Here is a 25,831-nt window from a genome sequence, read left to right as displayed (position 1 = left end):
TTCATTTGTTTTTGTTTGTTGTGATCATTATTCAAGTTTCTGTGATAATGATATTAACATTACTTAGCTTATCTTTTTGAAATAACAATAAACCATTTTAAAAATCACTTATAATATCAGTAGTGCATGTAACTATACAAAAAATATGAAAAAAACATTTGTTATCTGTAATTATAGTTCTGAATGTAACACTAAAAGTTAAATATTATTACTAAAAAAGATTACTTTCTCAAGGAGCGATTTTTAAATGACTGTTTTTATGATGAAGTATTTATTATTATTAATATAGATACTCGCCATTTCTAAGAGAATTAATTAATTAATTAATATAAGCTGCCAATCTTAAATGCAACTTTAATAAAGGTTCTTTTTAATTTTTTTTAAAGAGGATACAAACTTAAAAAAGAATTGCCGTAGAACAATTTTCTAAAAAATGGATAGAATGTAAGCAAAGGAATTTAATTATTATTCTTTTCTGCAACTTCGCTCAAATTTTTCGCATAGTGCTAATTTCATAATGAAATCACAATTTGTAGCAGCTATAACTAATGATGAATACAAAACGTTAGCCTTCCTGTAATTCACGATTCTGCGTAGTGAAGTAGTATTAACGTACGTGAACACATATTACAACGTTAAATTTTGTGTAGTTGCAGTTTTATAAGTGTTCATAAATCATATTTGTTTGTTCCAGTAAATATCTGTGTTAATTACACCGGTACTTATGATATCATTTCATGACATCATTTGAATATGAATTTATCAATTGGTAATAGTTATCAGTTGGAATACCTAATGTCATTTTCAGTGGTAGCGCAATTTATTACGTCACTTCTTGGTTATAGCGTAATTTATATCGCTAAATTTGAATGATAGTTGAAGCTTTCACAAAATATTACTCACTTTTATCTGTATTTAAAAAAATTAGATCTTCATAAAAATTGTCAAAAATTTTTCACTTCATTCTAAGGTTACAATAATTTAATAATATTTAATTTATATAATACAACAAATAAGTAGCTGATTGCCTTCAAGTAAAAAATACATTTTATTAAACATATATATATATATATAATGAAAACATTTGAAAATTTTTAAAAATAAGCAGTAATCGAAGTAAAACAAGAAAAAAAATAGTGAAAGTAATCAATCTCTGATTGTCCTTCCGAATTAATAAAATTTAAACTTAAAAAACTGAAAAATTCTAGTAAGAAGTTGATAATAATAAAATTGTATTCGACAGCTTTCTAGCTAGTCTTTTTATTAACAATTTAGCAAAATGTTGACTAATGAAATATTGAAAATTTTTAATTTTTTTTATAAAATTTTACAATAATAATCAAATACATGCAACAACATGATTCCTGTGACATTCAACAAAGACATGCAGTAATTTTATCAGAAATAGTACATCTCATGATATGAGTACAGTACCTTACCGTATTTTATAATAATTCATTTTCAAAATTTCTTTTTCTCTAAAATTTTAGATGCAATTATTCAAAAATATTTGAAACAAAATTTTTGGAAAAAAAAATGGAAGAACAAATGAAATTAAGAAAAAAACAACTCTAAAATATAAAATAATGTTAAGTAACAATCATTTATAGTATGCAAATCATAAAAAAAAAATTTTTTACTGAAAATATTCTAATTAAAGTTTAAAAATTAAACATGGGCCAAATATTTCAAATTTCTAGATTAGTTATTTATTTAACCAATCATTTAATTAATGAGATTATTACAAAACTATATCCATACTCAATTTCTTTTGCCTTCAAAAATGATATTTTGCCTTTTCGAAATTTAATAATGCCAAAAATTATCACTGTAATTTCACAATTGGTCTTTGAATGCTTTGTAAAATGACTGAACATAGGTGAAAATACATTTCCAGTCGGGTCGATCACCCATTAGCAACATATCATCCACTTCAAGCAATGGTACAATACCATTTTGTCTGTAATAATTTCATAAGTTGTGTATCATTTTTTTTTTTAATTTCTCTGTGATATAAATTTGAAAATTTATGAAATATTATGTTCTTAAATCTTTTGAAAACAATTCATTATAAAATTTAGGAATTTTGCAAAAAAAAAAAAAAAAAAAAAAAACATTATATAAAAATGTTTGCATTTATATTTTTGATTGATTTTCATTGCAATATATTTACATTGATTATTGCTTCATGCGATTATCTGCTTAAAATAAATTAAATTTATATAAAAGAATAAATGTAAACTTTAAACGAAATAAATAGTTTAGCAAAAAAATTTGCAAAAAAAAGGAAAAAGGGAAAACAAACTTACTCGGCTACCCTAAATGCTAACTCTAAATTTTCTCGTCGATTTCTTGGATTTAATTTATCAAAATCAAACGAATCAGGCACAAATCGATGTATCAATGCGCAAAATGCCATTCCATCAGCCCAACATGATGAAAAATTTGTAATTTGAACCTCAAAAGCTTATTCCTTTCATCTTTTTATTATAATTAATTGAAATTGATTGACCAACTAGGCGAAATTAATTGTTCATGACGAAATTCAGTTATTACTTATTTATTACAATTGCAGTTAAATGAGTAAGTTATGAGATATTCAAAATTGGCTAATACTGTAATCAAAAAAATAATATTTGCATGACTTTAAATATTAACATGTTGAAGTATAAATTTTTAGTTGCAAAAAATTCCCACAAATTTTTCATATTTAAAATTGTGCGAAATTTGTCAGTGGTACTTACAGGATAATTTTCCAATTTAATTTGACACCATCGTAAAAGCGCATTTTTTACTGTTGATGGATTGAATGACCGCGCAGTTTGCTGCTGACTGAAATTTAAAAAAATCATCTTTTTAAGACCGCTGGAGTACCTGATCAATTTGAATGCTTATTTTTTTAATTACAAATCATTCATTATCATTAATATTAATTATTAAGCAGTTCTAAAAAAGTTTAAAAAAATAAAATTATCATCACTGCCACATATTATCACAAATAAATCGCTAAGTGCTGAAGAAATATTTGATAGAGCAATTGGGTTCCATCAGAGTGATAACGCATGTCAGCAAGGATAATATGTGATAAGAGATAATGACTAAATGATATTTCACGATATTTTATGCTTATTTTTGAAAACAATAGAAAATAGCATGATTATAGATTGATTAAATTCACCAATAAAACATTTTAATATTTTATTAGTCTGTCATCCTAAATCATTATCGTTACTACTATCATCGTTATCACCGTCATTATTAGCAATGCAGTAAATAATAAATCGGTAACTTGTATTTTATATTTATATGCAATTTTCTGATAACTTCATTTATGTGAAATACTCCTGTTAAATATTTGTTGTAGTAATTTAAAGTTTGATTGTTATAGAAAGACTTCTTATTGATATACCAGAACCGGGTAACTAATTACACCGAAACTGGGTAACTAATTAAAACTATTATCAGTTAATAACAAAAGTTCATAAAAGATCCATTTATAGATTGTGATAAATCCAATAAAATAAATTAAACCTAGATTTTGCCAGCTGCTAAATTATTATCATAACTAAATGTATGTTAATCAATATAAAATTTTGCTTTCCAAAAATTTAAAAAAAAAAAAAAAAACAAGGAGGAAAATATTTTAAAAGCATAAACCTTGATCGGTGCATTTGATCCATCTGCTTGAAAACATTAACCTTCGACATTTTATCGTTGTCTGTAAAAAAAGAAAAAAAAATTACGGAAATAGAGAGAGTGTGTGTTTAAGTAAGTAATAATTTAATTCTAACGGATAATTTATTAAAAGTTAAAGAAATAGAAATCATTTTTTATGCTATCCACTGCTATTTCAACTTCAGTTTTTCTCAGTGAAAATTTGATTCCAATTTTATTTTTAACTTACGGAGAAAGAAAGAGCGGCAGATGATTTTTATTGGCAAGATAAACAGTTGTTTCAATTTAAAAAAATATTCACTGGTAGTTTCGGTGTTCTACTTTTTTTTTTTTTGGATTGGGACTTATAATTTTTTTTTTCTTTCTTTACATTAAATGTATTAAGTATACAGGCTGATAATTAAACTTAATTTGAATGAGATATCAAACTAAAATTTACAAATATGATCTGAATACGATGATATAGGATAGTATCATGATATGGCTGGAGAATATCATGAGAAGATTTATAATGAATGTAGTTTCAGATCATTCTACATCCATCATAAAATATTGATAAAGTCTTTATATAACATTAAATAAAGATTGTAATGTTTGAACTATTATGAATTCAATAAATGGAATTTAAAATCTATCATTAATATTGGTTTTCTGTTATTAAAAGCTTTGTTATTTATATTTATATATTACTTGAATGTCTATTATTCTTTATTTACTTCTGTTTATTTATTTTCATCAATTAATTCCTGCTGAATTATGCAAAATATTGCAAGTTTCCAAGCATAAATCCATAAATTTTTTTTAAAATAAAACTTGCTAAATTTTTTAATAAAATGATTATCGAATAAATACAATCCTCTAAATGAAAAAAATATTTGGATAAAATTATTTTATTTAAATGCTATCAAAAATTTATAATATTTATGCGTGAGCACTAAGAAATGCTCGAAAAAGCCGACATCATGATATCACATGAAATTAGTGGATGAATTTATCAAATAACGTTGACATATGTCAAATTTAAAAGTTAGATATACTGAAAAGATGTATTATCATTTTTTATTATTTGTTTATTTTATTGTTATTATTATCATTATTAATATCTATTATTATTAATATTAATATACGAAGAGAAATTGGTTAATTTTTAATAATTAATTCATTTGTTAACTTATTTTATTAAAATGGTAATATTTATATACGATTGAAGTTCATATTTTTCTGACAGGAAAAATTTAACTTATTGCAGTTACACTAAGTTTATCTGGCATTTATGAAATGCAAGAATGATAAAAAGAAAGGCAATTCTTTCAAGCTAACATTTATCAAAATATCAGTACTATTTGATATAACTGATGTTTGCATGAATCACTAGTTTAACTTTTATTTGTTGAAGTTTGCAATTTACGATTTATTTTCATCAGAGTAAAAAGCTCCAACTATTTTTTAAAAATTGCATTTATTGAACAAATCATCGGACAAAAATTATCTAAAAAATTAAACCTAAAAAGAAAAAAAAATTCCTTGGTAAAAAATAAAATTATTTCTAAAAATAAAATCCAATTAAGGAAATTTAAAAATTGTTTCAATAAAAACATTCATCTTTAAAAAAAATACCTTTTTTTTTTTTATCATTCTTACATTTCATAAATGCTAGTTAAACTTAATGTAAGTTCAATAAACCAAAATTTTCATTTAAAAAAGAAGTGCAAACTTTAAACCTATTTGAAAGTTATTATTTTAATAAATTATGTTATCATATGAATCAATTGTTAGAAAATAACCATTTTCCTTTTGTTGCATTAATAGAGATAATAACAGTAATAATAAGTAATGAACAATAATGACGATGATAATGATAGCAAAAATAAGAATAATGGTGATGACAATAATAGTATTAGTATTAATAGTGGTAGTGACAATAAAACAATAATAATTATGATAATAATAATGAAATAGCAATAGTAATAAAATAAAAATAATAATAAACAATAATAAGGATCGAAGGCTGATGATGCATCTAATAATTTTTTTTAAAATGTCTAACTTTTAACTTTCACGTATATCAACGTCATTGAATAGATTCATTCATTAATGCATATGACACTATAATTTTTTCATTTCGAACATTTATCAGTGCTCAGTGCTTTTTTGAAACTAAATTAATCGAAAATTTGAGAAATTACTAATCTATTGTTTAATTCTATTTTGCTTATAAAAAAACTTGCAAAACTTTCACGAAATATTTTTTGGAATTAATTAGTATTGTATTATCGGCTATGTTTACCTCATTACTATGATATTACCTTAATTCACCTAAATGATTTGCTTACTTATTCTGTCTATCATAGTAACAACTTGATATTTGTACCATTCATCTATTCAGCCATTTGTCTTATTGGTCTGTTCTGTTACCTGTCTCATTTACCTGAGTTATTTGTATTACTTTTCTACCCTAACTATTTGTTCTAACTGTCTCTGTCTCATTGATTTATTATCAAATTACTAGCAATCTTCCTCATTCATACCCACACATATCGTACAAAGTAATAAACAATATAACTTGTTTTTCAAATAATTTAGCTTCGAATAAAATATAATTAATTAACTTTCAAAGTTTAATTATTAAGAAATTTAGAAATAATCAAAATAATATAGGAATAACAATAAAATATCATCTTTGCTCAAGTCAAGTAAAACTTCAAAGAAAAAAATTTGATAAAAGAGATGGACATTAGAATGACATAGTAAAAATAAGAGAGAGAGGGAGAGAGAGGGCGAAAGAAAGTTCGATAATGGCTGAATTTTGTTATCAGTAATAAAATCTTCACAATGCTATTCCTCATTCTTATTTATTAATTATTACAACTTCCGTTAATACTGCTTACTATTTGAAATAAATTCGTATAGTGAATTGAATTTGAACTTAATGGTATATTTGTGATGCAAATGAACAAGAAATTTAATAATGCATTTGAAATTAAATCAATTTTTCCTGTATGTATAACTTTCATGATAATCGATCTGTTCATCATATTTAAATGATGGTACAATTAATTATTTGAACTTTCATTTATTTAAGTTTCCTAAAAGTTTTTTCTTTTTTCGATTTGTTTTTCGAGCCCTTAAATTAAATTGTATGCAATCATATTTACATCTACTATTTGCAGCTTTTCTTATGGTTAAGGAATAATTTTTTAAATTCTGCCTAATATGCTTTGTCAATTAATTATTCCAAACTTAACATTCTAAATCACTCTTTTTGGTCTCACGCAATTCAACTTAGCCAACTAAAATATTAAATTTGGAAAATTCAACAAAACAGTTCTCATTAAAAGCAGATTTAAATTTCGTGTATAGCCATTCTATTAATTAAAATGCTGGTTCAGACAAACTGAAAAGAAAACAGATAAATAAATAAATAAGAAACAAAGTAGAAAGTTTTATGACTGAAATTACTTTGTTGTGAAAGTTGATACTGATATAACATGATTAATGAAGTAGTAATACAAGATAATGAAGTAGTAGTAATACAAGAAAGATAATGATAATAATCAGAAATGACTGTTGAAAAAATGGTAATCTAACAGCAGCAAATAAAATAGCAATAAAATAACTTTTAAATTAATAATTGGAAATGTAAAATATGCTGAAAGCAATTATTATTGTTGTGTTAGGCACAACAATAATAAAAATAACAACAACAACTGCTATTACTACTACTACGTATCTTTCATTACAGCAAAATTTCTGTATTTGTTTTGTATGTTTTTTTAGGAACTTAAATGCAAATAAAGAAATGCAAATAAATTTTGACAATAACGAATTGCTGTTATTGAATCACTTTATTCATTTAATGCACATAAGTAAATACTTGACATATGTAAGCAAATAATCAACAATTTATTTGTTTTTTGATTGCATTAAAATTTGGTTATAGTTTAGCTTATATAATTTTCTCTATTAGAAAAATAAAAATTGGTGTCAAATTTTAATTAAAATAATTTAATACTGAATATGTCAAATTATGATAATTTGACCTGAAAACTTATCCAAAAATAGTTTCCAATCATTAATGACTTAATTTTGATCGCATTTTTTTAATTTTTTTAAAGTTTCAAATTCAAATTAAAGTTTCATATTTTTGAAGGGTGATATATGAATAAATGTACTGATAAAAGCTCACTGATTAGTGACCGCTGCAAGAAATGGGGCAAAACCACAGATGATGCTTGATGATGTAAACTAAAGCTAAGCGATAAAATGAACAGCTGTTCAATAATGTTTGCGAATAAAGATAAGTGATAAGTTTAAGTTAGAGGATGTGATAATGAAAATAGCAGAGAGAAGAAGGAATGTTAGAATGCAGAATAAATGAAAGATCAAATGTCAGACTAAAACTCAATCGATTACAATAAGAATAACAATAATAATAGCAATAAGAATACTAATAATAATTGATAATAGTAATAACAATAATAATTACTAATATAATAATAATAATAATAAGAACAATAGCAGTAGTAACAATGGTAGTAATAATAATTAATAATAATGATAATAATAATAATTGATAACAATGATGGTAATAATAATGATGATAATAATAATAATTAACAATAATAATGATGATAATAATAAAATGTGCCTTCATATATTTGGATCAATTAATGAATTAATTGCTCTTTATTATTAATGACAATTGTGCAAGGGACTTCAAAATAACATATATCACAACTGAAGAAGTAAAATATGTGATAATTTAAATTCAAAGCAAATTTAACATTCAAATTAAAAATTTAACAAGGAAAAAACTTGAAAAATATTTGTTTGCGTTTAAAAAGTAATTTAATATTAATAAGCTGAATTATTAATAATAATAAGAATGCAACCTTGGGAGTACTAAGCAAATTTTCGAAAAAATTTATAAAGATTAACTGCATTAATACTATCAGTATATTTGGAAAATCAAATTAAACAATTAATTATTATACAGTAAATGAAATTAGTAATAAAACATTCATTAAACATTGCTCAAAAATTTAAACAATTATAGATGAATGATTTCAACATTACTTAAAAATAGAATTAATATTAGCTTTGTTTTATTATTTGCAAGAAAAATAATAGCAAAAGAAATATCAAAAAACGAAATCTTGTTTATGTAATATCTGACAACTTAATTAAATTTTAATGATTGACCAAATTTTAATCTTAAATTGTCAGCATTTAAAAATTCAGACTGAATTAATTAATAATTAGTAATGTTTATTTCCAGCAGATAAGTAAAAAATGAAGACGAAAATGATTCAAAATTTGTAATCATAAATAGAAATATTAGAAAAAATAAATCTTAATTGATTAAATCATTTTCCCTAATTTCAAATTTTATTTTCCGATTTTTTCCTTTTGAAAAAAATAAACTAAATATTTTTTTTATAAATCAAAAAATTGCACACTCCACTTTTTTTATTGCTTCGTTTTTGTTTTGTTTTTCTTTTTTTGATAATTTTTTTTTTTTTCGAAAATCACATGATTGAATCATCTAAAATAAAAGCAAAAAAAAAAAAAAAAAGATGAAGAAAAGAAAATAAAAGAAAGAAGAAATTAAAGAAATTTTTTTTTAAAAAAAAAGCGGAGATGCAAGAAAATCGGGACAATTGAATTTTGTGATATCAATGATTTTTATCATGAAACTTAAATCGATACAATGTCACATTCATCGTTATAGCATCAAAAAAAGGACATATTCATGATCGGAAGCTTCAAATGAACTAAATATATTACATAATCAAAAAAAAAAGTGTCAACCTTCTTTCTTCTTTTTTTCCTTTTTTATTATTATTATTTTTTAATGATAATAATTTAAACGTTTACATTTACAATTTGAAATTTAAGATATGTAAATTAATTTTATTCTCTTAAGAAAAAGTTATTGAAATTTTAATTTTTGGTTGGTTATAAAAGAAAAAAAAAAAGCAAAAGGAAAAAGGAAAAGGAAACGGAAGAAAGATATGTAACAAACTGTAAGTGATAGATGGTTGGATAGGATGACAAATAAAGTTTTAAAACTAGTTTGTTTTAAAATTTTTACTTCAGGAACACTTAAGCATTTCCAGCCACTAAAGAAAATTTTTTTTTGATCTTTAAGCTTTTTTACAAAAATATTGCACAGTTTTTTGTTGACTCCATAATATTTATAATTTGTAATTAATTAACTGCCATAATATTATTTTCAAAAAAATAAAAAACAAAGGAAAAGAGTGGATTAGGCGATTTGAAGTCAAAGTATGCTTTGATCTTTGTTCATTATATTTAATATCAATTTTTGTAGGTTGATTTCAAATCAGTTTAATAATAACCATTTTAAACTAACACAATACATTTGTCTCAGATATTTCAGTTTATTCAAACTTATTTGATAAAATAATTTCACATATATTTAAAACTATTTTAAAGTACTATTGTACAATTATCGTAGCTATTTAGGTTTATTTTTTTTAATTAAATAATAATCTTAAAGTAATCTGATAAAATCGTAGCAGATATTTAAGCTTATTTTAAACTGGAATGATATCTTCAATATTTAAGCTTATTTCAAATAATTTGAATAAAATTATCTTAGATATATTGTTTATCTAAGCATTCAATAAAGCAAATTCACTTTGTTTACTTTAAACTTATGACTTTGTGTAATTATGATGATGTAATCAATAGAATGAATAATTCAATAACATTTCAATTGCTTGCAATGAAAGTAAAGAAAAGTAAAAGAAGAAAAAACACTCTCTCTTTACTTGAAATTGTTTTTAAATTTAATGAAAATGTTAATAGAAAATTAATATAGTAATTATTAAATATCACTTCTTTTCTATTTCTTCGTAATATTTATTCAATATTTGAATATAGATATGAATTTATATTGATATGAAATATTAAAAGAGTTAAAAAATAAATTGATATATTATTTTCAAATAATAAAAATGTTTTGATTGATAAGAACTGATAAAATGTATAAAAAGAATTTCATAAATTATACTAAAATGTGAATATTAGTTAAACTTACATAGACAAGCAATTCCACCTGGTTTCTTGTTAAAGGTATCGAGCAAATGAGAATGATTGTGATGATGAGAACTGATTTCTGAAAAAAAAAAGTTGACACAGTTTAGATGACATTTTATAGTTCAAATAATTTTGCTATTTTTTTTCATCATGCATTTCATATTTTCATCGTATTACCAAGAGGATGTTATAAATAAGTTTGGCAAATAATCCAATTTGAATTTTAAATTATATTATAGAATAGAAATTGTTGTCTGATTAATTAATTAGGCCAGTGATTTTATTTGAGATTAGTCATTTAATTATCTCAATTTAAAAAAAAAAAAAATAATCTTACTTAAGGCAAGTAATGAGTTAAACATAGAAAACTATTATCATTCCTAAAGTAGTCCAAATAAAAACTAATCTTAATTAAGCTAATTAAACTGTAATAGTGATTAAACATGAATATCTTGAATTTCCTAGAGTTCAAATTGATTCCTGCTAAGTTTTTTTTTTTTTTTTTTTATAATATTTTTATAATAATGGATAATATTTTTTATAATCCTTGCTCTTCATTTGAATAAAATCTAAATTTAGCTAATAAAAATTAGCTTTACTGTATCAAAATTTTTAAATTGCACCTGCACAAAAAAGTGAATCAATCATTTATTAAATAATAATTCTTTCACTCCGTTACTTACAATTTTTTTATTCTTATACGTTTTCGAAAATTTTACAACAAAATATTTCAACTGAAAAAAAAAAAAGATTTAAAAATTTTATGAAACGTTAGAAATGGTTTCGATGAGTTATAACTGATGATTGTTGCTGCTATAATTGGGTTGAAAGTTTACTGCGAAAATTGGAGAAAAAAATAGGTAAGTTGAAAGTAATTCCTCAAAATTTTGATAACCTAAAAAAGAGGAAAAAAAAGTGCATCGATTGGAAGCTGCAATGAACTGCAAATGAAGTAAATTCAATTCATTAAATCATTTTTTTTCTTGAATGAAAAATCGAAAATTGTTCAATTATTATTTATTGAAAACTCACTATTATTGCATTAGTTTGTAAATGATTGTTTTATCATTCAGTTTTTAATTTTAAAAAGTTTCAAACAAATTTTATATTACCTTTTTGAGTTGAATTATTGGTTACCAGCGATGAATCCGTGGTTGTTGTTGTTGGCAGCAGATTTTGTCCACTTGCTAGTAATTTTTGATTTGATATGTAAATTCGTTTATCCTAAAAAATCGAAAGAATGAAATTTGTTTTTGCTAAATTTTTGATTAAAATTAATGACTAAGTTTTTTGGAGACTTTTTCTTCTTCAATAATTGCCTGTTATCCATTTATTAAAATTGATTTTTAATCCATTTGATATCATTTAATGCAATAATGATGAAAAAATATGGATATGTAAAATATTAGAAGTAATTCAAAGAGAAAGAAATTTGCTTTTGTTTAATTGTTACTTAAAAATATATTAAGAAGAAACATGTTTCGAAATTCTTTTTTTAATTTATGAAAAAAAGCTTGACTAAAAATTTTCGAAAGTAGTCCTTTCAAAAAAAGAAAAAAAATTCATTGATAATTTCAAGATTTGATTAGGTCAAATGCTTTTATACCTGTATATACATGCGTCTTTTCTGTTTCTCAAAAAAAAGAAATGGAAATGAATTGAAAATTCACTTTAATTACTCAAATAACATGCAATCATCAGATAATTTAATTATGTTAATGAATTTATCGGAAAATTTTCCCTCACTGATATGATAATAATGCAATCACTGTAGAAAAAAATTAGTTAAATGACTTATTAAAAGTTAGGGTTCAATCTTCATATTCTTCCCTTTTCCTTAGTCAAAAATATTTAGCTAGCAATGATAGATCGTACATTATATTAAAAAAAATTCTACAAATTTAAAAAACTTAAGAGTTTTCATGAGAATGTTTTTTTTTCTCTCGAATAAATTAAAATAAATTATCAAATCATTAAATTTTACTATCGAAATTTTAGCATAAAAGAAAAAAGTCGAAATTATATTTTATTAATATTAATGCCTGAAAGTGTTATAAGAAATTCTAATTTATTATGTTATTTCTAATAAATCATTATTGGAATTTATAAATTAAAAAGGAAAGCATATTATCTCGAGGAACTATGTTATTTGGAGAAATCATATTCTTCAGTGATTTAACGGTAATTTCCCAAAATGATAAATTACAAATTTTTTAACTAATTATAGAGTAATGCTGGAAGAAAAATGTGGTATTTTAAAAAATAGGTAAAAATTTTTTTGTAATAAAACATAAAAGTGCTAAAGCTTAAAATTTCAGAGCACTAAAATAACATTAAAATTTTTTTCTTTCTCTCTTTTCTGCTTTTTTGTCTAACAAAATTTGAGGTGAAGGGCATTTCTCAATTTCAGCCATCAATTAATTTACCCGCAATCATGAAATAGTTTAGTATCTTATCACTAAACAATAATTCATTTATTTATCAAAATGAGTAAAGAAGAAAACAAAGAAAAAGAAAACAACAAAAAAAAAAAAAAAAAAAAAACGGAAAGACTATCAAAAAAATATATGAAATGTTGCCTGAGCAATGCTTTATGTTAGTGTTATCGAATAAAGAAAACTTCGTTAACATAATGAATAAAAATTTCGATAATTTATTTTTATTAAATAAAAATAAATTTAGAAATTTCCAACTTTTTTCAATAAAATAACAGAAATTTCAAATGAATTATTATTGCTTAATTGACGGAGTGAAGAAAAAAATACAAAATATGGAATAATTATTTCTCATCTTTTATTCTTTCGAGAAATGTTTAATTTCAGAATATCTGAATAGAATGTCGTTCTTTCTTTCTTTCTCTATTTCTTCTTCTTTCCCTTTCTCCCGCTTTGCATTTGTATAAATATATATATATATATATATATAGAGAGAGAGAGAGAGAAAGACTCATACTGTTGATAGGTATAGTTTGTATTTTAAAAATTTCTGTTTATTTAAAGGAAAAAAAAAAATTTAAGTTCAATTCAAATTTTATCACTTTTATATTTTTTCGCAATGAAGGAATATCATAGATATGTTCATTTCAGATTTAAATACTCTCTGTCTTCCTTTCTCTTTCCCTCTATTCCCTTCTCTCCTCTCTCTTTCTTCTTCAGAGCAATCAAAATGAATTTTAAAATTTGATTCAAAAAATAAAAATAAGCATTTTATGAAATACTAAAAAAAGAAAAAAAAAAACTCATTTCTGTTTCATTACAAAACTAAATAATTAAAAATATGTGTAAATGAAAAAAAAAAATGTAATTTGAATTTACTTTTTTTTTTATTTTTCAAAAGAAAGTTTTGAATGGTAGGAAAAAATTACACAAACTGTTTTTTTTAATAGCAATGAAATTATTTTTTATTTCTCTTTTCCTGTTTTTGTTCCAATTTACCAATTAACTACAAAATTTCATCCAACACAAAAATTTACAAAAAAAAAAAAAAAAGAAAAAAGAAAAAAATGACTTACTTGTGCAGCGCTTGCTTCAGCAAATTTTCGTGCAAGTTGAATAACTGATTCCGGTCGATTAATACTTTGTTCACGTACTATTGGTCGCCGTATACCGGTATCCTGAAGTGACAAAACAAAATTAAATTATTCAGAAAAATTTTGAAGAAAAAAAATTCATTAAGATTTTATTTAAAAGTATGTCACATTCATTTTGATTTTAACAAATCAAATAATTTGATGCAAATGTATGAATAATCTTTAATTTTATTAGAAGAAATAATAAAAGTTCAAAAAATTTTTTAGTTAGTTATTTTAGTTCTAATTAAGCAAAAACTATTTTAAAAAACAAATTTACAAAAACTTTGAAACGACAAATTTTTCACCTAAACAAACGTTCATTTTGTGTTTCAGATATAAAAAAGTTTGGTTTGGAAAATTAACAGAAATGTTTTTAATTTGATTAAAAAATACCAATATTTTAATATAAATGTTTGATATAATAATTAACATAATGAAATTAATATAGTATAATTTTCAATATAATAAAATAATAAATGACAAATGACAAATGATGCTATATTACTGTCCTGTTATTCCGTTAATACAATAATTAGTACAAAATTTTTTAATTTAACCAAAAAATATAATAAAAATTAAGAAGAAACTTTTTTTAATTAGTTTATTTTATTTTAGGTCTAATTAAATAATACAGTCAATGAATATATATTAAGAAAACAATTTTGAATAACTCAATTTTATTATATGCGTATGTATATGAATTTCATCTTCAACTTTCATATGCTTAAATAAATTTTATTATACATGTATATTTTTTTTAAAAAAACTGATTATTACTTTCAAAAATAATATTTTTCTTTTATTTTTTTATTTTACAAAAATACATTCATTTTTGCAAGAAAAATTTTTTGACAATTGACATAATTTTCTTTTTTCTTTTCTTCCCTTTAATTTATTTACTTCTAATTATTGCCATTTCACCTTCTTCTTGCTTCTTCAAAATTTCAAATACAAATTTTTTTTTTTTTTTTTTACTTTTTTCTCATTTTTTATTCAATTTTTTTTTTTTTTCGAGAAAATCAAATATTTGAAATGAAAATATATGATAATGCATCACAATAAATCGCTTCATTTTTGCTAGCATTTTGGAAGTAATATGAAAATTTTTAAATTCACGAAATTGTCAAAGCTAAATTTCCTGCAAGAAAAATTTATTATTGCTTATTGGCACTTAAATTCCTTCCCTTCATTTGATAGAAAAAAGATATCATAAATTGATCTTATAATTAGACTGCTAGTCATTCTTTTCAAAATGTATTTAATTTCTTTCCTATTTAGCAGAATAATTTATAATTAATTTGGCAATTCATTTTTTCAAAAACTTAATGCATACGATATTATTGAAATTTTCTTCATTCAAAATTATTTATTTTTTGCCGCTATTTTATTTCTAATTGATGTTCAAAGAGATTAAATTGCTTGGAAAAAAACTGAAAGACTGATTTAAAAAAGAGAATGGATTTCTCACTCATTTATTCTTTGCATCGATGAAACTCTTTTGATGGATGGAAATAAATAAAACTAATTTGGTACTGATGATAGAATCGAAAAACCGGTTTATAATAATACATAATATGTTGTAATTAAATATCAGTAAATAAAATATTCAGTAAACTTCATATCTTTTCCTTTTTTCACTACAAAAAAATACTAATAATAATAATGACAGTAGTAATAATAATACAATTTTATCTCTAAACCATTGCAAAAAATGAAATTAAAAACTGATAGAAAATTATTTTCAAAATTATTGGTGATGAAATTGAGTGGAAATTATAATTTTTATGTTGGATGATATCAATATATTTTTTTCATACTGTAATTTTAAATTTTAATAAATTTATATTACATTATTCGAATGCGATTACTTAAGGATTTGATTCAGTAGTTAATAAATATGGTTTACAAATTATCAATGAAAAAAGGAAGAAGTCAAATTTAAAATATTTTGGAAAATAATAAATTCCACTTATTGAAAGTTAAATCAGAGAAGCATGAAATATTGCTCTATGAATGAGATCAAAACGATAACTAAAATCGTTCATCTAATTAAAGTTTCAAATTCTAAAAAAAATGAAAAAGCAGTAAATAACACTGTACATCTTTGTTTTACATTTGAATTGAATAATAAATGATGGAAGAAAAAATCAGGCAGAATTTGCGAAGAAAAGCTGATCAAAATAAAGGTCAAGGATTAGATCATTTAAATTTTCAATTTTTAAAATCATTCATTAAATTTATACTTTCCTTTCCTCTTCCTTTCTACTATTCAGCAAATATTTATAAAATAAAAAGCAAACTTTATATTTGCAAATGTAATGAAATGATAAAATCATAATTCAATTTAGTAAAGTACGAAGTAAAGTTGCAATGCAATGAATGATTTTATTTTAAATTAATAAAAATAATGTTCTTAATCAACAATTAAATTTCATCGATAGAGGAATGAAAATGTTTTGAAGTTATTGAAATCAAAAACAAAAATCTAATTGAAATTTTGATAGTTATTTCAACTTCCTCTGATAGATTTAACCAAATTATCAAAGAAAAGAATCATAATTGTTTTCAGATGTTTTCAAAAAAAAAGATTAATGAAATATTTATTTTTTTTTTTTTGAATTTAATAAACAAACAATAACAAACTGTTGAAAAAAATATTGCCATTCTAAGAAACAAAAAAAAATTATAATAAATCTTTTAATTTATTTAAAAGAAACGAAAATAATAAACAATTTTGCTCAATCTCCAACATTATGCTATATCATTGATAGCAAATAATAAATTATTAATAATAGGGTACAAATACTAAAATTAATTTATAGTACTAAAAAAAATTTAATTATTATTCATTACATTTCAATAACATATTTAAAAAAATACAAAAATTTTGATATAAGAATTAGGATTAAAATTATCCAGTAGAAAATTATCAATTTTATTTTAAGTTTTATTTGAAGCCCATTTAAAGCTGTCAATTTTAAAGCAAAAAATTATCATACATACTTCTTAATGGACAATTTCCATGAACATTTCCATGAAATTGAATGCAGAAATTTAACTTACAAAAGTGATAATAATATATCATTGTACGTATTCACAATTCTTGCATAACAAATTATCTTTCAACTTATCGCTTACAATAATTTTTAAATTTTTATAAGAAATTTGTGAAATTTTACATTTTATTTATCAAAAATATTATCAATTAGTTTTGAATTGATTGAAAAGTTTTATAAAAAGCGAATTAAGAAGCAAAAAAAAAAAAAGGTGCTAATGAATAAATGAAATAGAATGACTAATTAATAGCATAAATATAATTATAAAGAACTTTTTCGCATTAAATTGAGATCAAAATTTAAATTTGAAAATAATAATTCAAGTTTTTCTCTTCTTTGCCGCTTCTCATACACTCATCATTTTTCATTCTCTGTTGAAGACGTAATGTGTTTTAAAAAAAAAAAAAAACGAAAACAATTTAAATGGCAATTTAAGAGACTATTTTCGAAAAAAGAAAAATAAAAAAGATTGTTCAGGCGTAAATGATAAAAATTTATGATCAGTACTGCAGCAGTGAAATCCTTAAAAATTTAAGTGAAAATTAAAGTTTTGAAGCGTTTTTTGTACGTTTTTTTTTAAAATATAAACTGCAACTTTATCATTTTGTCTTTTGATAAGTTATAATTTGCATTATTATAATGAATTGATCAATGATCAATCGACTGAATGTATTCTCTTGAAATTACTGGATGATAACGACAGTTGCTTCGATGTATCTCAATCTCTGATAGAAGGAATATTTGTTTTTCAAATTCAATTCGCTATGCTTTTAAATTATTTAAGAAGTTCTTACGGAGTTAATTTGTTAATATAGTAATGAAGGACTGAGCTATGCTCTCTGAGAATTTGTAATCACATTAAGTAATACAATTATTGTCATAAAAATGATGAATAAATTGATAAGCACGTTTGCTTAGTGATAATTTCTTAGTAAACCATAAATTTTATTCATAATTTTGGAAAACATAAATTTATTTTGACAAATACTACCAGCTATAATTTTTGCTTTGTGAATAAGCAAATATTTGATATCATATTGCTCATGTTCTATTCAAATCTGAATTTTAATTCTAAATTAATCTTAGCAAAATTATTAGCTATCAGAAGATGCTAATGTTTCAATTCAAAATTGTCTCAATAAATTATTTTTTCCAGTATTGTGAAAATTAAGAAAGTTTCTTCAATTTCTTTGTTAATAAATTTTTTATATTTTTTTAGAAAGAAATTTTAAAACTTTTAATTTCTTTATAAATTAATATATTAAATACTTTCATCATTAATGAATGTAAGAATTGAAAGGAAGAATGAAGCAAAAAAAATGACAAAATTCAAATTATTTCAGTATATAATTTTTGAATTTCATTAAAAAACAAAAACAAAGTCAGTCACTGGCTGAAAGTTTAACCAACAGCCAATTAATAAAATTTTTTTTTGAATAAAATCATTTGAGTATAATTTGTATAAATTTTAATTAAGAGAAAAAAATTTCTTGTCCTATGTATGTGTGTGTATACTGACGTACAGGAAATTATGATCAAAATTTAAAAACTTGTTTTTAAATTTTGATCAAGAATGGGACAAGTTTTCTTCTTTAAAATCACATAATACTCTCGTCTTCCACTTCATTCAATCGCTCAATTATTTTTTTAAATCACTTCACATTATCTTGCATGCATCAGCAAAAATGATTGTAAAATATTAAATTTATCAAATTTGCGAATTTTTTGATATAAAGCAAAGATATGAATATCTTTTTATTTTTTCATTTCGAAAGAGATGACCATAAAATCCGAGTGGAAAATTAATTAATTAATTAATTAATTATATTCAGGTCTTTAAGTACTATGATAAGAAATAACTTGATCAGAAAGAATCAGCTACAATTGGCATATCAATAACACTGATAATAATTAACAATCATAAAACAATCTAAAATAGTTTTATTGATAACAACTATTAGTTTAATAAAATAAAATGATTTTATGCAAAAAAAAAAAAAAAAAAAACGAGGAGAAAAAAGAATATTTTGGAATATATTATACGATATCAAAACCTGCAATGCTGTATTTGTCGATTATATAAAAATTTTTCTGATAATATTTTATCATTTTACTTGTTAACAACGCAACAAGTAAATAACGCAATCCGCTATAATTACCGTAAATTCAAAAAATTATGAGAGTTCCAAATAATAATAATAACTAATAACGTATTCAAAATATAAATAACTTTAGAAAGAAAAAGTTTTTTGAAAATTTAAATGTTATTAAATTTTGAAAAAATAAAAGAAAAAGAATGACAGATATTATGTGATTTTCAAAACAAATAAATTCAAAACTATTTCAAAAAAATTCAATCTGTTGTCTACAATAATAATATTCAAACTGTAAAAAATGAGAAAATTTTGGAAAGAAAATTTTATTTAAAATTAATAATTACATAAAACTTTTAAAAAAAGAAAAGGATGATAGATATGATTATTAAATGGTTATAAAAAGTTATTTCGAAAATTTTTAAAGCAATTCTATAAAAAAAAAACAACTAAGAATTGCAAAAAAAATTATATTTACATAATTTAGCACTGTTTACTCAAAAAAAAAAAAAAAACAATAAAATTAATATGAAAATAAACTTATTAGTAAAAATTTTTGTTCGCAATAATAAAAGAATGAAAAATTTTAAAAGAAGAAAAATGGAAGAATGAAGCAGAAAAAGCAATTAACTATCGCTGTTAATTGGCATTTTATTAATGCATGCGAGAAAAAAAAAGAACTTTCCACTTCAATTTGTATCAGTAATTTGACATTTATGACAACGATTACATGCTATCCTCTTTTGCTGGATAATTCAGTCTAAATTAAGATGAAAAAGGAAATTAAAATTTAAGTAGAATGAGACGAAGAAAGAATTAAAACATTTTAGGAAAAAAGAAAAACCTTTCAAGGGATGAAATAAAATTTTCATTAGTACAACTGGAAAAATTTTATTTTACAAAAATTTAATTAGCAATTTTAGTGATTCGTCTTAATTTTTTCTTGTTTATTTAATGAATTATTTACTTCATTCGTTTAACATTCTTTTGCCTTGGAAATATTTAGCAAATTATTTGGAGGTTAAATTTGATCAACGGAAATAATTCTTTTCAAGATGATAAATTGCAATTCCATTTTATTAACAGATTGTATAAGGAACAAACGAGAATAATTTTTACTAATATTAGAAATTTCAATTTAACTTGGTGAAATAATATGAAATTGTAAATTAGTATAAAAATTAGTAAATTAATATGAAATTTGACCACTGGGATAAGTAAACTACTTGAATAAGATTTATTCTAAACAGCCTACTTGAAAATGATCATTAAGAAGTTATTATTTGAAAGTGTGACTAATTCTAACCAAATTAATTCGATTACTAAAAGATTAAAACTTTTTGTTGCTTATCACCTGCATATAATTGATATATCAGTTATTTTTCATGAAATCAAATATAAATGATGAAAATTTTATAAATTATTACACAAAGCAAATGAAATCCTCTAAAATGATACAATAATTTTAAATTAAAAAGGGAAAAAGACTTAGGAAAGAAATAAAAAAATAAATTAAAATTTTGATTCACTGGATGTTATCATAACAAAAGAAATTAATTTTTTTTTTTTTGACTGATCCAATTTTAACTTAAATTGTGCTTATTGATTACATGTTCCATGTAAAGTTACGCTATCATTTGTTGCTTTTTACTTCTATTTTGAATATTTCAATATTTTGAACTCTATTTTGAATTTTTTTAAAATGAACAGCCCTCTTTGCAAACAATTTTGCATTTTATCATTTAAATATGCTATAATGAAATTTTAAAAAAAGGCTCAAAATGTGAATATTAGCATATAATTTATTTTTAAAATTACACAATTGCATAAAAATGTCAAATTATTAACTGAAGTGTAATTTATTGATTTATAATTTTTTTTCTCGTTGTTCACAAACTTAATTAGCTAATATTCATAAATATTTCTATAATAATAATAGTAAAAATTAATAATAACAATAATAATAATATAAACTTACTGCATCTGTTTCATACTGAAATACACCGTTAATTTCCAGTACGCGTACTATTTCATCTGAAAAAGAAAGTAAAATTAAATTAAATTTTTTTTTATTGAAAAATTTTTTAACCATTATTTAGTTAAAGAAGTCAAATTTTTTTAAAGAAAAACAAAAACTTGTACTAAATTATTTATTTTAACTGTATTTAATTGCAAAAATTACGCATTATGAGAATTAAAAAATTCCAGTAGAAGCGGAAAGGCTTATTTTCGATATGTAATAAAATTTGATTTGTAACAGCGCAAATGGATTATCGCGCAAAATGTTTGGTAATATTTGTAGAATTATTTTAAAAACTTGTTAAACCGGACGATGCTGATAGCCAATTTGGATTTTTTAAACAAATTAAAAAATGATTCAGATGAAATTAACCTGTAAAAGCATTACGAAGATTAGCAGGAACACTTCGTCTTCTATTCTTTTCCAACTAAAGAAATTCATGATAATGATATCTTTTTTCTATTTTTTGTTTTTGATTATCAATTATATCAACAACCATTATATCATTTTTATCATTTAGCATTTGTAATCATATCACATTCAGTACTGGATTAAAAAAATTAATGAGGGAATGATGTAATTAAATCTAAATTTAGTGAAAAAATTAGTGAAAAAAAAAATTTTTTTTGCAAGGAAGTCTTAATTAAATTAATTTGGTCTTCCTTGGAAGAATGATATGACGATACTTTAAACATAATTGTTCTATTCGTTTATATTAATTATAAAAGATTACATTAAAAAAATATTCTTGAAATGAATAAATGATTCATTATGAATAATATATGAAAGATCAAAAAAAAAAACTACCAATTAAACTTTAGTAAAACTTAAACAAAAAAAAAAAAAATGAAGCAATTTTAAATGATTGAATAACTTTGCACTCAGAACTTTATCATTAGCTATCATTAAAAACAAAAAAGAGAAAATTGAAAAAAAAAAAAAAAAAAACCGTATGCTGACGATTACGTTGTTGCCTTATTGGCGTACGTGTTGTTGCACGTTCAGCAGCAAATTCAACTTTCTGTTGTTTAAAAATATCATTGTAATTATCACTCATTGCTGTATTCGTAAAAGAGTGATTGTTATTAATTGTTTTAGAAGAGGCAGTTATTGTTTGTAAAATCTGAAACGGCAAAATAATAACAATGGAAAATAGTAATATAATAATAATAAAATAATACTTATTTTAATTTAATGGTTTTAAAATTATCTTATCATAATTTTAATCTATGATACTATTTTGCAGTAGATGAACAGAAGAATTTTTATAATACTCGAATTGTTTTTTCCAAATTATTGGTGAAATAAAAAACTTTTTCTATTTCTTCAATTTTTTTTCTAAATTACTAACAACTATTTTTTTTAAAAAACTTTTCGAGAAAAATTTTTAAAAAACGATGAAAAAAATGATAAAATAGAGAAATAATTTATAAATGAATTAGAAACAAGCAAAAAAGGATTGAATTTAAATTACATTCATGCATTTATATGTTATAAATGATTGCATTTAATATATCCCATGTGACAGAAATGATTGATAAAACAGGTTTATATTTGAATAAGTAATTCAAATATTAGATTAAAATTTTGATTGAATGGATTTAAATCAAAAATTTCAGCTCATTCAATTCATTCTACTCTTATTATATTATTATATACTATCATTATTATTATCCTTATCATCTTGCTATTATTATATGAGCTAAAATTTAAAATTCAAATCTTTTCATTTTAACATCTTATAATAATGATTTCTATTAATTATTAAAATGTCGAAATAAATATCAATTCGTTACATTTCAACGGATGGATACAGTATAATTTTTTATATTAAATTAAAATGAAACAGCCTGTTAAATTAAATTAAATTAAATTAAATTAAATTTTATTTTATTTCAACGTGATGCTGTTTTTTTTATTCTAACTTAATGCCTACAAATGGTGAAATGTTTGCCTATTTATTTAAAATTATTTACACATATACATTAAAGAACAAATAACCTTTTTCGATTGTTGTTCATTTTCCAGATCTGACTCAGATGTTCCGGAACCATAACCAGATGATTCCTTCGAATTTGTATATTGCTTCGAACTGTTCCAGCTTATATCCTCATTTTCTGCCGGCTGTTGTTGTGATGGATGCTAAAATTTATGATACAAAAAAAAATCTTTTCCTCTTTTCTTTCCTTCTTTATCATTTATCCTACAATGCAACGTAGAATTTTCTTTAATTAATGCTTAATTAACGTTAAAACCTGTGAACTTTCAAAAAAAAAAAAAGTGTAAATAATATTTTCAAGTAGAGGAAACTTAAATGTGATAAGATAATTAGAGAAACAATTTGTTTACTGATAAATTGTATTATCGTTTGATATGATATCATTATCATTTAATTTACCTTAAATTGGTATGGTGCTTCGATGACATTTTGAATTGAAGAGGGATAACAATTTATATTGGTGACAGGATTAGATGGTAGCAGATTTGATGATGTTGCTATTTCGGATGCTGTAGATTTCCACACTGATTGCTGACAAAAGTTAGATTTGAAAGATTTGTCAAGTTTTGCTGAATAACCCGGATAGAGTGGTGGTGTCCAGAGTAAGCTTGATAAGCTACGATTTCGTAGTCGACGTTCAGCAATGGATAAATGAAAGCAATCATTTTTAGCTATTGTAGCATTTGATGTTGGCAGTGATGTATTCATTCAGATATGATTTATCTGAAAAGTTTTCAATATTTGTAGCAATTCCGGAAATAATAAACGCTTACCTCGAAAAAGAAAAAAGAAGAACCAATAATGAGGAAAATAAAAATGAATTGGAGTGAGACGTCGAAATAATGATTAAATTTTTAGGCTTTCCTAGATCGACTAACTAATTAATTAGATTTCTCAATTACATTTTTCTAATGTAGTATTCAAAATAATATTTACATTTTTATTCCAAATTTTATTATATGCAAAAAAAAAAAATGTAAATTTCAATCAAAGAAGTCCGAAATAAATGATCGTATGTTAATTTGCATTTTGTTAATAATCATTTCTTTTTTATCATAAATTTTTATGTGCAAACAACTACTTGCAAAATTTCAATTTAATTTAAATGATGAAATAAGGTGATCTTTTCCTAATAAATCAAAAAAATAACGTTCTTTTAATGATTTTTTTAATGATGCAAAAGTAAACTTTCAGCAAATGAAAAAATTTCATTTATTTTTGCTTTTTTTTCATTATGTGAAAGTAATAAAAGTAGCTTTTATCTGAAATTAAATTTGTTATTTTTTTCCTGAAGTCATTCCCAGAAGCATCTCAAATGAAAGTGTTTTTGTTTCGATTATATCTGTCACAATTATTTTTATCTTAAAAAAAAAATGACACAATATTATTTTTAAACAAAAAAATCATTTGAATTTTATTAATTCAAATCAGTCGATTAATTTAAAATGAAATTTTGAAATGTTCGAAATAACTTTTGTGTTTTGTTCTTTTTTCTTTTAAAATCCAAATTTTGTGGAATAATTTTTTTGAACGGAATTTGATCAATTCATGTTTTTTCATTAATATTTAAATCATCGTGCTATTAATCCATGATATCTTTTAATTTTTTTTTCATCATTCTTCAAAAAGATTTCATTAAATTCTTTGCTGCTTTAGTGAATTTTAATTTAAATTTCAAATTTTCATAACTATGAAAAGATATATGAATGGCGCGAAATTTTGATTTCATATTAATTTTCGCAAATTCTAATAAAAAAAATTTGCTTCCAGTCAATTTCATATTGCTTAAATTAGATTAATTTAAAAAATGGACGAATTTGATAATAATTGTGTTTTGATTCAAATTAATTAATATGAATCAAAGTAATTCTCATGAAAGAATTCATAAAATAAGAAAGTTAAGAGCGAAAGTTTTTTTCTTTGATTTAAAAAATATTCTAAACACTTGGAGTGAAACATTGTATTAAGTAAGAACATAAAATATTTTACAAGAATAAATATAAATATGTTAAAAAATGAGATTAGCCAAACATCTAAAAAAAGAAAAGACCAATAGAGCAATAAGTTAAAAGGAAAAATAAAAGGAAAAATGGCACTAATTAGTGGGCAATTAATTAAACACACATTCATTACTTATTTAGCAATTGTTAGTCCTTTTAAGCTTAAATTTTAAGTTAACGAAATGTTGTTTGTGATGAAAAATATTTCTTTACAACTGATACTATAATAAACCAGTTAAATCTTTCAAAAATTTGGTTAATTGCTTGAAAATGTCATCTTATCAGCAGTTCTTGTTTTCTTTAATCTTTCTGAGAATATTTAATTTTACACAATTACCATATTTTTCTTTTA

The 25,831-nt window shown here is 22.5% G+C and overlaps 1 protein-coding gene across 1 annotated transcript; it reads right to left on the bottom strand.

Moving 5' to 3' along the window:
- Nucleotides 1-1,836: 1,836 nt before the first annotated feature.
- Bm8264 (Uncharacterized protein) lies at nucleotides 1,837-24,187 on the bottom strand (the record flags this gene model as incomplete). Its single annotated transcript, XM_043076606.1, has 12 exons — nucleotides 1,837-1,960; nucleotides 2,310-2,458; nucleotides 2,745-2,832; nucleotides 3,658-3,718; nucleotides 10,742-10,819; nucleotides 11,853-11,964; nucleotides 14,252-14,353; nucleotides 21,439-21,494; nucleotides 21,853-21,907; nucleotides 22,430-22,603; nucleotides 23,482-23,622; nucleotides 23,879-24,187. The coding sequence occupies 12 exons, from the start codon at nucleotides 24,185-24,187 to the stop codon at nucleotides 1,837-1,839; spliced, it is 1,449 nt and encodes a 482-aa protein (XP_042932540.1).
- Nucleotides 24,188-25,831: the final 1,644 nt, after the last annotated feature.

This window comes from Brugia malayi (genome assembly GCF_000002995.4).
Source record: "Brugia malayi strain FR3 genome assembly, contig: Bm_v4_Chr1_scaffold_001, whole genome shotgun sequence".
In the NCBI taxonomy this organism is placed as follows: Eukaryota; Metazoa; Nematoda; class Chromadorea; order Rhabditida; family Onchocercidae; genus Brugia; species Brugia malayi.
The sequence above is the reverse complement of the archived record's forward strand: the minus strand, read 5'-3'. Positions and strand labels throughout refer to the sequence as shown.